This window comes from Larimichthys crocea, chromosome III (genome assembly GCF_000972845.2).
Source record: "Larimichthys crocea isolate SSNF chromosome III, L_crocea_2.0, whole genome shotgun sequence".
Classification (NCBI taxonomy): domain Eukaryota; kingdom Metazoa; phylum Chordata; class Actinopteri; family Sciaenidae; genus Larimichthys; species Larimichthys crocea.
Window position 1 is genome coordinate 20,005,820 of NC_040013.1, and position 15,374 is coordinate 20,021,193.

Genomic DNA, 15,374 nt, shown 5'->3' on the forward strand with positions numbered 1-15,374 from the left:
ATATCTTTATATATCTTTATATATTCTGTCCGTTGTGAATATATATGTCTCCAAATCACAGAAAATCAAGACGCTCCTTATAACTCCAGAACTTGCCTTAGAATCATCACGTTATCACGTTAAAGTATCAGAGTTATTTAGCGGTAGTTGTCTGTGCATCCGTGGATCTGTATCTCTTTGATACATGAGAAAAGAGGTGTAGAGTCTCTTAATTAATGTTGATCTAAAGACTAGGATATTATTGTTACCATTTCATCGTTAGCAGTTGTTTATACTACTATAATTTCAAGGTGATTCTCAAGTCTGAGGGCGAGATGAGAGGAGACATGCTGAATGTAGGTTGTTATTTTTCAGCACTAGGAATAATGAAGTAAGGATAACGTGCCTTTGTGTAACCTATGTTTGCCGTTAGTTTGCTCTACGTGAAAGTCTTCAGTTCTCCATTTTTCTTTGATCTGTCTTTTCATGTCCTTGAGCTACAGCAGACGCCGCACTTCTGCTCATTCTTCCTTTGTTTCTGTCTCATTATTCTTATTTTATTCCAGTGTGATAAAGTAGAACTAGACTGTCTTGGGGGACTTTCCATATCATTAGCTGTGCCTCTCTTTACATATAAAACAACTCATAAGTTGACAGGTTTGACCGTGATAAATATGAAAAGTTCAAACTGGTTGCTTGCTTACATTAAAGACAGCGATAAAGAAGTGATAATGTGAGGAGAAACCTTTGGGTGTATGTGTGCGTGTCCTGCATGTGTGTTTACTTGTATATTGGTTTGTTTGTGTGGGTGTGAGTTCCTGCTCTAGTATGCCTCAGTTTTGTGCAGTCAGTTCATAGTCGTGAGAGCTGACTCATCTATTCACAACTCCTTGGTGTGTTGTTTCATTTGTATGCAAGGATTGGCCTGTCTTTGTCTACTGACACATCAGTTGTGCAGGTTTTAATGCGTGCACTGGAGATCGTTTGGGTATTACTCAGTGGACAAACTGTCCGTGTCTTTTTCTTGTCTTGTCTTATCATTTGAATCATGTGAAACATGGATTCAGACGTATCAGTTTGCCCAAAAATAATTTCAATATGCCTCAGACAGCACTATGATTAATAATATCTGTACCATGGCACCTGTAATATGCTCCTAACCCCTCAAAAAATAAAAAAGTTTGTATCTGTAGCCTGTCAAATCACATCAGCTTAATGTGCTAAACTGGCCCCAAAATGCTTTATTTTTTATTTTTTTTGCTCTGCTCGTGGAGTCTGGTGGTAAGACATATGTCATTCCCTCAGGGAAATTTACATTTATAGTGTTAGGCTATATTTTGTGTCACCTGCAATATTGGAAAATGCTTTTCCATAACAGGACTCTTGATCAAAAGTGTCAGTAAACAGGGAAGAGTCTGAAAACATGTTAACACACAGATAGCCTTGTCCTTCAAACTGACTTTTTTTTTTGTGAATAGACACAAAACATGCTGTCAGTTGCCCTGCGGTGGTGAATGGAGTGTCAGCACAGAACAACTCACAGGTCTGACAAACACAGCAAAGTGAAATGCAGTTATTTTGGCTCACAGCACTATAGCAGCATGTTTATTATGTAAAAAGGCAGATGAGCTTATATCAAAGTTGACTGGGGATAACCACAGATAATATACTGACACACTCCGGATGAACTCATTATCATCCTATTTTGCAATCTCTGCTGTGCCCAATCCTATTTTCATTCATTACTGCATTTGATTAGCCGATGCAAATTCTTGTTTCCAAAGTTCTTCTCAAATGTTTTAGATGTCTTTTTGGATGTTTTAGCAGAGTGTAACTCATTACAGATCATAAACATTCAGTGTTTTTCTCAAGCTTATTGGTTTATCTGGCAATGAGAACTACTGGAGTTAACTGTTCACACACATTTAAGGTGGCCCAGATTCATTTGCACGTGTCACTGAGCAGTCCAGGCCAGACAGCTCATGAACGGATTGGGAACACTGAGGGCAGCTCTAAGATGAACTGTCTGGTGTAGACGTTGACTACAGTCTTTGAATTATACATTTTAACATTTGAGTTATACATCATGAATCCCAGAACTGACCAAAGATCTGCTCTTCTGAAAGAAGTATAGTTTCTAACACTTTGAACCACTTGGCTTGCCGTGGCTTGACTTACTCTTACCAGTGATGAATATCTCTGATACATCATGCATACACATCCATAAATCATACAAAAGAGAGACTTTTAAAACTCTAGATCTTTTTTCATAATCATCAAATTTCCGTCGCTGCTAACTGACTGAGTTCATATCAGTACTTTACACCCAAAGCATGAACCCTGGTTGCGAAAAAATCTCAAAATATATTTATCCCATATTAAAAACAAAAACAACAGATGTGACACCAAATCGGTTACAATAAACCTTTTTTATTTTATCAGTATACTGTGTGGCATGCCTACAGTAGCAGTCGAAATGAGTGAAAACTGACGGTCTCACGTTCAAGGGGTTTCATGGACTATGGGTTGCTTCATTCACAGTTGTTTGAATTAACTTTTGCTGTATCATGTTATAACAACTCCAGCATCCGCAACTCTAAACCTGCCTGAAAATAAATTCCTGCAGGGGTATCAATAACATCACGTTACATAATACTAAATATATCATATTATTTATTTAACAAAATGATTCAGAAACATTTTATATATTGTGTTTTTTATTGCCAAAATATAAAAGAGTGTGTATAAGGAAAAAGTGAAAATACCAAGATGAAGCATAAGACATAAAGTGTGTCATCTACATATACAGTATATTGTATAGAAATGCATAACAATAATAGTTTTGTATGTAATAAGTTAGAGCCCTGTGGGGAGAATTTAACCAGTCAAAGAGCAACAATTAAAACATTTAACATGATTCACTACACCTACCATCGACAAAAAAATCTGCCAGCCAGTCAGACTATTAGTCAGTCTTGTTGAGGGTGTGAATTGCATATTAAAGAGCACCGAATCTTATCAGTGGAACACCAGGGAACAGTAAAATGATCTCTGAGGGAGGACATTTGGCTCATCAGAACAGCATGGAGAGGGTGCATGCTGTTCTGTATAATAATCCTGGTTTTCTCCTCCAAACTTCTTTAAAGTGCACCCTCATCAGACTCGAGAGTCACTCTTGTAGTGGAGCACTTTAGATGATTTTTTAAATTAAAGTAAAGTCAAAACAGAGAAAAACAAAGTTCTCATCCACGGATTTATTTTAATATATTGGACTTTTTATGTGAAATGTTGTGTGTAATTTTATTCTATTGAGCGGACCTCAAACAATTATTTAAATGAAACATCCGAGATGGTTTGTTAGGAAAATCATTCTTTGGTAGAACTTCTGAAACATGGAAAGAAACTCAACCGGAGACTGTTTTAAGGGGTCATAATCGAAAAAGATGAAACCACTGGTTAACTATTGAGTGTATTTTATAATATTAGGCTGTTTTTTTATCTCTAAAACAATATCAAACACAAAAACTTGCCATAATTTCCAGTGAAATGCAGTGGAGCTAAAGTATAACGTAAAATAGAAATACTTAGTAAGTACTAAATATACTTACAAGCTTCATTCTTTGCCACCTCATCATCTCCAAATAGCACATGCTGTAGTGTAAACACTGATAATTAAAATATAACTATACTGTACAGAATCTCTTCCCTTCTTTACATAAAGCTCAGCTGGAAGACTACTTCCACACTCCTCTTGGCAGGGTTTCAATCTGCTGGGTTCTTGGCACAGAGCTAGTATTATGATCAAATCAAAGGGTCTTTCCCCTCAGACTCTGAGGCTGTCCTTTCTTGACAACTTGACTAATTGCAATCCAAGGTTTAGTCAGCTATATAGAAAAGTCTGCGATATGTTAAAGGAAAGCGAGAAGCTTTCAGAACAGTTTCAGATTTATTCTTTTGTGCCCGTCATGTATACTTTATATATACTTAAAGAAATGAAATATTTGCACTGCTTCTACTATCTTTTTTTTATCTGCTTTTGAAATTTCACTGGATGATTTCCTAAATTTCTGCAGGCAATGTAGCGCGAGGGAGAGAAACTGTTGTATGAGTTGCTGTGCGTGGGGATGACATTCAACATCCATCCTTAAAACAGCATCAGAAAAGCCCTCAGCTACACTTCAGCAAAAAGCAGAGAGACTGAGAAAACCATCACAGAGGCAGACGCTCAGCCCTGTGTTTGAAGACAAGGTGACAGCTAGCTCTAACAGCACTGTCCTCCATGTCATTTTTCATACTTTGCTGACTTTACCTTTATCTGACGTTCATCCCGTCTGAGATAACAATCCAGAAAATGAAATCTTGGAATGGATAATAATAGTAAAGTATGTGGACGACTGGATTTTTGCCTATAAATGTCTGTCTTCTTGAACTTGTATTCTGTGGACAGGTGCAGATGATGTATACAAGCCCAGTCTGTCCCTGTAGCCCACTAACAGAAATGACTCCTCTCCTTCTCACTTAATAACACACCAAAATATAACACACGGTGAATTATATTATATATATATTCACATGGGATAATATTGCTGTAAGAAATAGTACAGTGGATAAGATGGAAGGGGTGTTTTTATAAGTAAACAGGTTTAAATAACTTATGAGTCATAATTTATTAATAAATGGAGCACGGTCACACATATGCGCACGCACACATGCATATACATAAGCATCCTGACCTCTCAAAGCTGTGACAGTCACTTCAGTGGTAAAGGAAAAGACTATAGTCTATATTTATCTCACATGCACCCGGTGTGTGGGGATATGGATGGTGTGTGTCAGAGAGCGAGAGAGCAAATTTGTGCATATTTTATGCATGCATACAGTAACATCCTGTTATAGCATTCATATGCCTGCCTATTTAAGCGTTTTAATCTTTTCTGTGCGTTAGTTTATTAGTGCTTCAAGAGCACAGTTGTTTGCCTCCTCTGGTGATTTGCACAACACATTTTGATAAATAATCAACGCGGCAGAAAGAGACGAGGACAATGCAGTATGAAACAACATGTACATTAACTGTGTGACAGAAAAGTGGCAGAATTAGTAGTGAACTGTCAACACATTGTACTGAACATGAGCAGTATATGTCAACACCTTGAAGGCATTATAGGTTGAGAGCAGCAGGGAATAGCTGGTGGCTGACGAGACACACAGTGGATGATGATTACGTGTTTTCATTATCTGATGGGTTTAAATCAGGGAGAGTCAGACATGTGCTGTGGAGCACCAGAGGGAAGCAGGTTTTCTCTCTAACCAAGCACAACACCAGGTGATTTGACTGATGAGTTCCGCCTCTCCGGCTGAAGGTGGGCTAATCAGCCAGACCTCCTGCTGTGCTGTTTGGTTGGACCTGCCTATCCCTTATGTCAAAGCAGCGTCAGAAACTATTAGTGCAGCAGCTCCTAATTTATTCAATACAGTCGTGGCGTTCATTCTGGCCATTTTGTCGAGGGTGCATTTATAACATGGAATAAAAGGTGAATAAAGTTAATTAGCTGATGGGACAAGAAAAAAACAAGGATCTGTGATGAGGAACTATTGATTGCAGGATTATCAGAGAATCTTCTTTTAATGAAAAAGTGATATACCAAAGCAGCTTCATCTTTTAATGCCTTGGTATTTTGAAACAAGCCATTTCGATTTGTCAGGATAAGAAAACGCAGGTGGGATAACAGTAATGGTGGCTCGGTTCCATTAATCCACTTGTGAGTTTCCTGCTAAGACTTGAAATGTCTACTGTGCAACACCTTCTTTAAAATTTATGTGAAGGAAGGGCCTCTTAACTTTGATCCTTGACATTTTGTAAAATATGCTCATCCTTATTCTGGCTGAGAGTTAGACGGTGAGATTGACCACTTTCATATCTGTCTGTTAAATAGAAGGCTACAGCCAGCAGGTTGGTAACTTAGCTTAACTTGGCTCTGTCAGCAGCACCCGTAAACCTCACAAACTAACACGTTATATCTCATTTGATAATCAGTGCAGAAACTTAAGTAAAAAAAAACAACAATTTGATATTTGTGCAACTGCTAGGCATCCAAGAAACCTCCCCAAATAGTCATTTTTGACATTTTGGAATTTGTGTGGATTATACAACTTATTATAATGTGTTAATAAGTGATCTTTAAAGGTGCTGGTAGGTGGATTTTGTCACTATTTTACAAAGCCAGGCCAGCCAGCAGCTTTCCCCTGCTGTCATAGTGCTAAAATAATCAAAAAAAAAAAGTTAAAGTGGATGTAGCTTTATATTTCCTTTAAAGGCCTGATATTAAATTGTTTGTGGAATATAAAAACAATGCATGTAATAGTGCATTTTGTATTTTTTGGTGAACAAAGCTATATACGTGTGTACTGACATGATGAATTTCTCAATTCCAAAATAAAGATTAAAGGTTTATAATCTTTCAGTTCCTGCTACAGTACATCTCACCCCTCTGTTATGATCTTTAACACATTTCTGAAAGAGCCACATAATATCTGCACGACAGCTGACAGCGTTGTTGAATTCAACTTGTGAAAGACTTTCTCAGCTGCTCACTGTTTGAGAAAAAGCCCACAGCCATTTCATTTTACACACTCTCTCTCAAAACATGATGATATATGTGCGAATGCTTAATATGCGTGAAAGTGAAGTGTTTGTGTGCCGGTGTACTAGATTACTGGGGAAACTGACACACAGAACAGGAGTGCACCACGTCTAAATTGACTTTTCGTTTGTGTTTTCTCTCAGTGGAGGCTCTTCACCTAGGAACTCTGATGGCTGCACATGGTTACTTCTTCCCCATCTCAGACCACGTCCTCACTCTCAAAGATGATGGCACTTTCTATAGGTTTCAGGTAAGATTTAATATCCAATAATAGTAAAGCTGTGATTCAGATTTTATCTGTAGTACAGTAGTAGTAATATTTAACAAAGATGAAAGAATAAATAATAGGGGTTAAGGACTAATAGTGCAATAAAAAAACACAAAATTGGAACATGTTTTTCTTCCATGCTGTTGAAAATAAAGCACAAAGTACAGGCCGGAGAAGAAGTTGAGCAAACTTTTTCTCTGGCCTCTGTGTGATAGGCTGGAGTCAAAGCAGTGATTATGAGTTGCTGTGCGCCATAATTATTAAAGGTTCATGAAAAAAATAAAAACAACAACAGCACATCGCTTTGAATGTCAATACCGGGATTGACAGTTTTAGTGCTTTTTCAGTAAGCTCCCCCAAGTGTGCTGCACAGAAATAACCCAAATAAATCAATGCCTAAGGCTGTTTGTGTTAGTAGCAGGCTTCACTTTGGTCTTTATGTGTAATCGGTTTTCATCTGAAGCCAGTCTATACAGTGCAGCCCAAGGAGGGTCAAGATTCATGCTGCTGTCTGCTCTCAGTGCTTGCTGAAAGGAGCTTATGTGCTTTACACATTATGTCAAGCCTATTATACAACAAAATGTTTTATTGTGACAGATGCGTGCCCACCTCGCATGACAAGCGCACATTGATTTAAAAACGCCATGTGGTTAGCTATACGCTGTCAGTAATGTATGGTTTCTTTTATGTTTTTTAATGACCTGTTTTCCCCTCCAGACTCCATACTTTTGGCCATCAAACTGCTGGGAACCAGAAAACACAGACTATGGTGAGAGAGCTGTTAAATTCTAACTTCTACTTACTGTGCAGTGTGTACTGAAGAGGCTAATGATGCACACTGTTTGTGTAGTGCATGAAACGTGTTAGTCCACTCAGTATGTTATTACTGTTGGTGTTACAAAATGAAACAAATTATGCAACTACAGTACACTGGTCAAACATAAAATGCCATTTTGTTTTTTGGTTATAGTGCAATGAGCATGCAATAACTGTATGCTTCCTATTTATATCTATTTTATATTTTCCATGTAGTCCAACCTGAATTTTGTCTGCCTCAGTCATACTCTTTGACTAATGCAGACTGATTACAGCGAAGGAAACCAGAGATGTGTTTATGTGTGTGCACCTGTTGTGCGCACATTTGGCTGAATGTTTTAAATGGTGATGCAGGGAAGAGCTTTTCATTGTTTACAGCAGAGAGGAGCGGAGATAAACATTTCATAATGCCAAAAATGGTTTGGGTGAATAGCCGCAGCCGCTGCAGGTCTTTCATTCGTTGTTTGAATTGTAGGAGAGGAAAAAAGGGCTAATGCTCGCTGTGGGAATAATCCCGTGAGCGTTGGGGGGAAGTTAGAGTGTGTCAGATGTAGCAGCTGATTCACGTGAACGATGCCCCATAATGAAAACAGTCTAATGGCATAATGAAGCCTCCACACAATGGTCAGTTAACAAAAGGGATGAAGGGATGATGATAGTACAGGAAGACATCAAAAGTCAGGCGCAGGCACACGCGAGCACACAACAGACGCTCAGACACCATGCACAGTCAATGACCTTTGTGATTTGCAGGCCAGTTTAAATGTGCAGTTGAGAGGATTAAATGAGTAAACGCAGGGCCACTTAGGGCTGTTAAAACCAAGCAAAAGATCCCGGTCTGCCTCTATTACCAACCTCTCTGTCTCTCTCTGTCTCTCTCAGCTGTTTACCTCTGCAAAAGAACAATGCAAAATAAAGCACGTCTGGAGCTTGCAGACTATGAAGCGGTAAGTGAAAGAGGTCTTTTGGTGTCAGCAATCCTCTCTTCACATATCTGTTCTGCTCCTGTGTTGCCGCCGCTCTCCGGCTTTATCTCTTGCGTTTTTTTGTTCATACTGAAACTGGGGACATTTGTTTTTTTTGTTTTTTTTCTGTCACTGCATCATTTGTATTATTCTTTTCACCAAAGCTATTAAATGAACCAATGGGTTGGTTATCCTTTTTCTTTTTATGTGCGAGCAGGGATCATTAAAGATGCTATCCAGCTGTGCACTGTACACATCATGTGCAGTAAACATAATCAGCCATGCTCCCTCAAAAATCTATTCCCCCCCCTTTTTGTTTGTTCTTTCTTTTACTTGCAGGAGAGCTTAGCAAGGCTACAGAGAGCTTTCGCCAGGAAATGGGAGTTCATTTTTATGCAAGCAGAAGCACAAGCGAAGTAGGTTTCTATAAGAACCACACACGCATTGAGCCTATGAGTGAGTCCTCTTACACCCTCATTATGAAATGATTAATCTTAGTGGTTTACTTCGACTCTCCTGTAATTACCAGCACACAACTTCACAGATGAGATACTCATATTAAACATGTGACTGAGTCAATCAGTATATGCGTTGGAATGAGTTATGTGTTGTGTAAAAAAAAAAAAAGTTCTGAAATGTTATTTCTCTCTCTCAGAGTGGACAAGAAAAGAGACAAAATTGAGAGGAAAATTCTTGACAGTCAGGAAAGAGCTTTCTGGGACGTGCACAGACCAGTGGTGAGTGAAATTGCTGATGCTGTCTTCATCGTCACCTTTGCTGTTGCCAGTATCATTGCTGACATTATCAACACCATCGTGATTGTCCCTGCAAAAGTTGGAAAAATTGAAAAAGTCATTTTACATTGACCACCTGAACACATAGTCAAAAGAATAGTTATTATTATACAATCCATAGTTATTCTCTTCCAATCCACAGACAATGGGAGTGCATCAAGCTGTGCGACAAAATAATGTTTATAAAAATACACTTCATAGATTATGTCATTTATATATGACGTATGAATCACATAAAGAGGTGAACACACTGTAAATCCCCCGTTGTGTATCCCTTTGCCACACACATAAAATGCCACATCAATAACTGTCACAACACATCAGCTTCACTGCTGCTCTTTACCTTGTTCATACACACATGCTTAGCATTAGCATTTAGTTTCCCCCTGAGGTCATAGGGTCTCCTCTGCTGTGTTTCTCAGAAGCCACTGCTCCATGCTTAATTGGAAAATAAGTTCAATTTATGCGTCCTTGGAGCAACATAATCAATATTAATTCAAATTTCACAGTGACGCCGTCAAGCTCCTTAACTTGTTCTTCTGGAGGAGACCTAGATTAGACCACTTGTTCAATCAGTCAGAATTTGCACACTAAGATAACTCTAATTTCCTGCTGGTTCGCTTGTTTTGCTAGAATTGGCACATTCCACGTTTAATTAACCAGCATCTGACACATTGTCCTGGAGACTTCTCTGAATCACTTCACAGCCCAGATACACATATTGGATTTGATTAACAGAAACTCATATAATGGCGGCGAAATTGCACCTTTCGTCCTAGAGGGCTGAGCATAAAACTGTTTTTATTTAAGCCGAATTAACTCTTGATTTTATGATTTTCTTTTGCTCTTCTCACAGCCTGGATGTGTGAATACGACAGAAGTTGACATAAAGAAGTCCTCCAGAATGAAAAACCCCCACAAAACCAGAAAGGTAAGGTACAATGTCCCACTGATACACCTTTCTTTTAAGGGCAGGGCTCATACTGGTGTAACAAAGACAAGAGCAGACAGGCTTATTGTGCCTTGCTGTGCTTGTCAGCAGCTATAAAACTACTGCTATAGATAGTTTTATTTTATGTGTTTGTTTGTTTTTTGTTGTTTCAGTCTGTGTATGGGCTGCAGAACGATATCCGTACCCACAGCCCAACCCACACCCCCGCCCCAGAGGCCAAGCAGCCTACAGAAGAAGAACTGCAGGAACAGGTTAGTCCTCCAGGTGGCACTCTACTATTAAATATAGGATCTTTAACCACTTGAAATCAATGCAAGCCCCCAAATTGTAGTTGTAGTTTTTATTTTACAGCTGTAACTTAGGATGATATTATACTTTAAGCACAAAGTGGTACAGATAGTATCAGATATACTTGCAAAACAACAATATCTTGTGAATTCATGGCTGACTGATGTGTGCTAATTGTTCCCTGCTATGGTTTCAGATCACCTTTTGGCAATTGCAATTAGACAGGCATCGACTGAAAATGTCCAAAGTGGCAGAGAGGTGAGCGATGTTCTTTGTGTCTTTATTCAGTTTAGCCATCGATCTGTTTATTGAGCCTTTAAACGGCCTAACACGCTGTGGAATTAAGAGCTCCGATGACCTTGAGGAGTGATTGGGCCCGGACAGTGCCTTCAGTGAGTGTCCGCGCTGATGATACCAGATTCAGTATGGTACACAAAGTGTCGATTTGTGATTTCCTTCCCTGAAAAAGAGAGGTGCATTCACCAAAGAGTTCTCTATTCTTGTGTCCAAATACAGCGTCAGTCCCTTTTGTCAGGCTCTACCTTTCCACTCCTATCACTCCTTTTGTCAGTTAATGCTTACAAACAAACTAATTCATAATCACTCACAGAAAGGTATGGAGCATGAGTTCACCAGACATGAAAACTAGATTATAATGTGTCACATTTCAACCTGTGATACAGATTGGTGTCATTCATACTTCCTGTTGTCTGTCCTCAAACAACAGTTTGCTGGGATACACAGAGCAGTACGTTGAATACGACCCCTTCCTCACACCCCCAGATCCATCCAACCCCTGGATCTCAGATGACACCACGCTCTGGGAGCTCGAAGCCAGGTCAGTATATGAGAAAAGCAATATAAGATATGTAGTTGATATATTTTTATAGATTGTTTTGTTGCGCTCATACTTCACGTGTAAAAGACATGTTGTTGTTTGTCCTCCTCCAGTAAGGAGCCAGGTCAGCAGAGGGTAAAGAGGTGGGCTTTTGGCATTGATGAGGTTCTTAAGGACCCTGTGGGGAGAGAGCAGTTCCTCAAGTTCCTGGAGTCTGAGTTCAGCTCAGAGAATCTCAGGTATATGATAAAATACAACTTTGCCAACACACACACGCATACACACACACACACAAAATACTTGTTTATGTTACTCATTACTCGTTTTACTTCATCAATATGTTAGTTTAGTTGGTCACGGTTCATCTTATTTTCTAAGATGGTCTTTCTGTACCATTTTAATTGGCAAAGCAACGAGCAACTACAGCAGTCCTAAAAATGCAGCAAAAAGTACATTTAGATCTGAAATGATGTGGTGAAGTATAGGTAGAAAAGTGGAAACATCAAGGTCAAGTACCACAAAAATGTACCTGAGTAAATGTACTTAGTTACTTTCTGCCGCTGCTTGTTAACAAGTATAGAAAGATTCAGTCATATGTCCTGATGTGGATTATGGACTTTGCCTAATCCCGACCCTGACATTTGCCTAAACCTTTATAAATAGTAACCTTAACCCCCAAATGAGTCTTAAGCCTAAAATAAATGGTTGACTGTTGTCAGACCAGCTTTTTGTTCCCACCTGGGTATCCACAATGTGACTGTGAGAACAGATATTTGTGGCCACAATGTAAGTAATAAAAGCACACACACACACACACACACACACACACACACACACATGAATGCACATGTGAGAGCTCACACTTTCCTGCATGCCCCCACTTGCAGCAGACACACACGCACGCAGGCACAGACACAATTGAAATGTTCAAAATATATGAAACACTCACAGTAACACACAGTTAATATAGTCTTTACTTCAAGGACTCCCACTGTACCTGCCCATATGGTCAGACTGGAATGACTGAACATTAGTCTTTTGTGTATTTTGTGATGATGAAAGACGAAGACGATGAGTAATATCATCTGAATGGTTATTATATCTGAATAGCATCTCACTTGAATGGGTTTTTACAGTACAAATGCTTGCTTAGTTTAAATGTATATATCTAACAACAACAACACAGTGACAACTGTCGCTGTTATTATGGGGTTCACTGCTTCTGTTCATGTATAAGAAGTAACCTACGGTAACGTTCTTTAATCAAAGCAAGATGAGCTGCTGGATGCAGCTTTTTTTTAAATATGCATGACTATAGCTCTAACAAAGGTGCGGAATATTGCCTTAATCTGTTTATTCATGGTAACAAAAATACCGCGTATAAGTTCTGAATATTTAAAGTACATGCTTACAGCTAAATATGAATAAATGCAGGATAGCTTCTCATCCGCCTCAGATTGTATTATTTCTTGCCAAAGCTGGTCACGTGGTCAGTTTGATTAGATTATAATTTAACATCTCAGTCAGTTTAGAAACCTTTTAGCTTTCCTGTCATTAAACAGATGTATCACTAAGCAAATGCATGCTGCTTTACATAAACATATTTACCCTATTGAACTTTTTAAAATTTAACCACTGCTGTGATTGTCCATTATTTAAAATCTAATTTAAAAGCAATGCATTACTTAATATTGAAATTGCTCCTGTTTTTTTCTCCTCTGTGATGAAAATATTCCTTTTTCCTTTGTAATATGTAAAATTCTCTTAAAATAAACTATGCAATGATCTTGCTAGACTTATCATTGTTCACGATTATGCCACTGTTTCATACTAGCTGTGCCAATTTCAGTTTGTGGTCCAGAGCTATATCATGAATGGGCAAACATATACCTTACTGTAAATTTTGGTCTGTAGGTTCTGGCTAGCAGTTCAGGAACTAAAGAAGCGTCCTATCAGAGAAGTTCCAACTCGGGTTCAGGAGATCTGGCAGGAGTTTCTGGCCCCTGGAGCACCCAGTGCCATCAACGTGGACTCAAAGAGCTACGACAAAACCACCCAGAATGTCAAAGATCCTGGACGCTACGCCTTTGAGGATGCACAGGTACAAAAATAAAATAAATATCCATTAAATCACTTTCAAAGCTCATTTCTGTAGTGTTTTATGTACAATTTTACACTGTACAAAAGCTTTGAAAATTTCAACTTGTAGCACAGCTGATGCACAACAACAGGCAACTTATGAATCAGTGCTCTTTTTTGTTGGTCAATGGAATATTGCATTTTTTAATTTCTTTATTTTCACATGATGTTTATTTCTACAACAGGAACACATCTACAAGTTGATGAAGAGTGATTCATACAGTCGTTTCATCCGTTCCAGTGCCTACCAGGAGTTATTACAGGCCAAGAAGAAGGTAAAACACAAAGCATAACCCAAAAGCACTGAATAAACATGGAAATCAGATGAGATGCAGATGATATGCATGTGAATGACATTACATGCTTACAACCTTTTTTTTTTGCTATTTGTACACACACTGACTTTTCACTCGTGGTGACGCTGAAACGTGCCCTCCTGGCACACACAGTCACGCCTTTTCAAAATCTGTTAAATCACACATTAAGCCCATTCACAGTAATCCGTTCACAAACAAAACAAGCATGGAAATTTAGTTGCTGCCGCACTCACCTGTAGTGACATATATTCTGCTACAGGGGCAGGATTGATATAATTCTGCAGCAAAGTATAAACAGATGTTTTTGACCACTGAGAGGCAAAAAGCCATTTTAGAACAACAAAGACGTCCCAGTGGAGCAGTGTTCCTGTTCTTTTTAGTTGTGGTTTGATCTCCACTTTCTCCTAAACAAAATTTGTCTGTCTTGTGAGTGACTTTATTTTTTCCCCGTGGAGATGGATTTAGAGCTTCAAGCTACTTCTTGAAATGACATGCAGTAATTTGCGTTAACCCTAAAAAAAGAATGTAAAATTCCTGAACACAGTATGGAGTGGTAGTGGTTGAAGTTGCTTAAAGGTGCAATCCAGGTCAAACCAAAGAACATGTCAAACAAAATGGCACCCACGTGCCAGCAATACAGATGAGAGGCAGAGCGAGTGAATACAATGTATTAATGGAGTCTGCTTCAGTTCTGGATGATGGAGTAGCTGATCGGGAATCCTGTCATATTTGTAGAAACCGTTATGAATAGCATAGACAGAGAGGCTGTCAAAACATGATGAATAATTCAGTTATACAGGTGTTTTTTGTTTTTTGTTTTATGTCTCTTTGTATCACACCACCTACACATTCCCTGCATGTCATTCTGGCAAAAAAGATTTCACTATTAAAGCTAGGGGTTTTTTGAAATAACATTTCATATGAGTGCAGTACATTGGAAGTGACTGTAGAAGTGATAATGATGGCAGAGAACTCTCTCTCTCTCTATTGTAACGTACAGCTCTTCTCTATCTATCTATCTATCTATCTGGCTTGTAAACTCTTATTCTCTAGATATTGTGATTTTTTATGACCGAATCCTCTGTACAGTAAAATTACCTCTCTTAATGTGTCCCTTTTTCTTTCCCCACAGAAAAGTAAGAACTTGTTCTGAAGGCTCATGCTTCCAGGTAATGCCCGATACAAAATTTATACATACTGTACATTGTCATTTCGTTGTTGTATTTTCAGTGATACTGGCAATTCTTTAAATATTTTTACAGGTTTATAAGCAATGATATATTGACCTCAAGCCTTTTTTTGCGATACATAAATTCCAGCGCAATGTCTATGGTTGCTTATGTTGTTATTAAACCACAAAATATTTGTATTTCTTTA

At 38.6% G+C, this 15,374-nt stretch overlaps 1 protein-coding gene across 3 annotated transcripts in view; it reads left to right on the top strand.

Moving 5' to 3' along the window:
• Positions 1-15,374, top strand: part of rgs7a (regulator of G protein signaling 7a) — a 47,651-nt gene that overhangs the window by 31,480 nt on the left and 797 nt on the right. For all 3 annotated transcript variants that reach the window (XM_010731579.3, XM_010731580.3, XM_019269323.2), the window contains exons 5-17: positions 6,764-6,870; positions 7,606-7,657; positions 8,587-8,651; positions 9,009-9,085; positions 9,325-9,406; positions 10,320-10,394; positions 10,568-10,666; positions 10,900-10,961; positions 11,431-11,541; positions 11,655-11,780; positions 13,456-13,642; positions 13,866-13,955; positions 15,130-15,166. In XM_010731579.3, coding sequence (XP_010729881.1) covers positions 6,764-6,870; positions 7,606-7,657; positions 8,587-8,651; positions 9,009-9,085; positions 9,325-9,406; positions 10,320-10,394; positions 10,568-10,666; positions 10,900-10,961; positions 11,431-11,541; positions 11,655-11,780; positions 13,456-13,642; positions 13,866-13,955; positions 15,130-15,150 — 1,154 coding nt within the window. In that variant the 3' untranslated portion in view covers positions 15,151-15,166. The remainder of the gene's footprint in view (positions 1-6,763; positions 6,871-7,605; positions 7,658-8,586; positions 8,652-9,008; positions 9,086-9,324; positions 9,407-10,319; positions 10,395-10,567; positions 10,667-10,899; positions 10,962-11,430; positions 11,542-11,654; positions 11,781-13,455; positions 13,643-13,865; positions 13,956-15,129; positions 15,167-15,374) is intronic.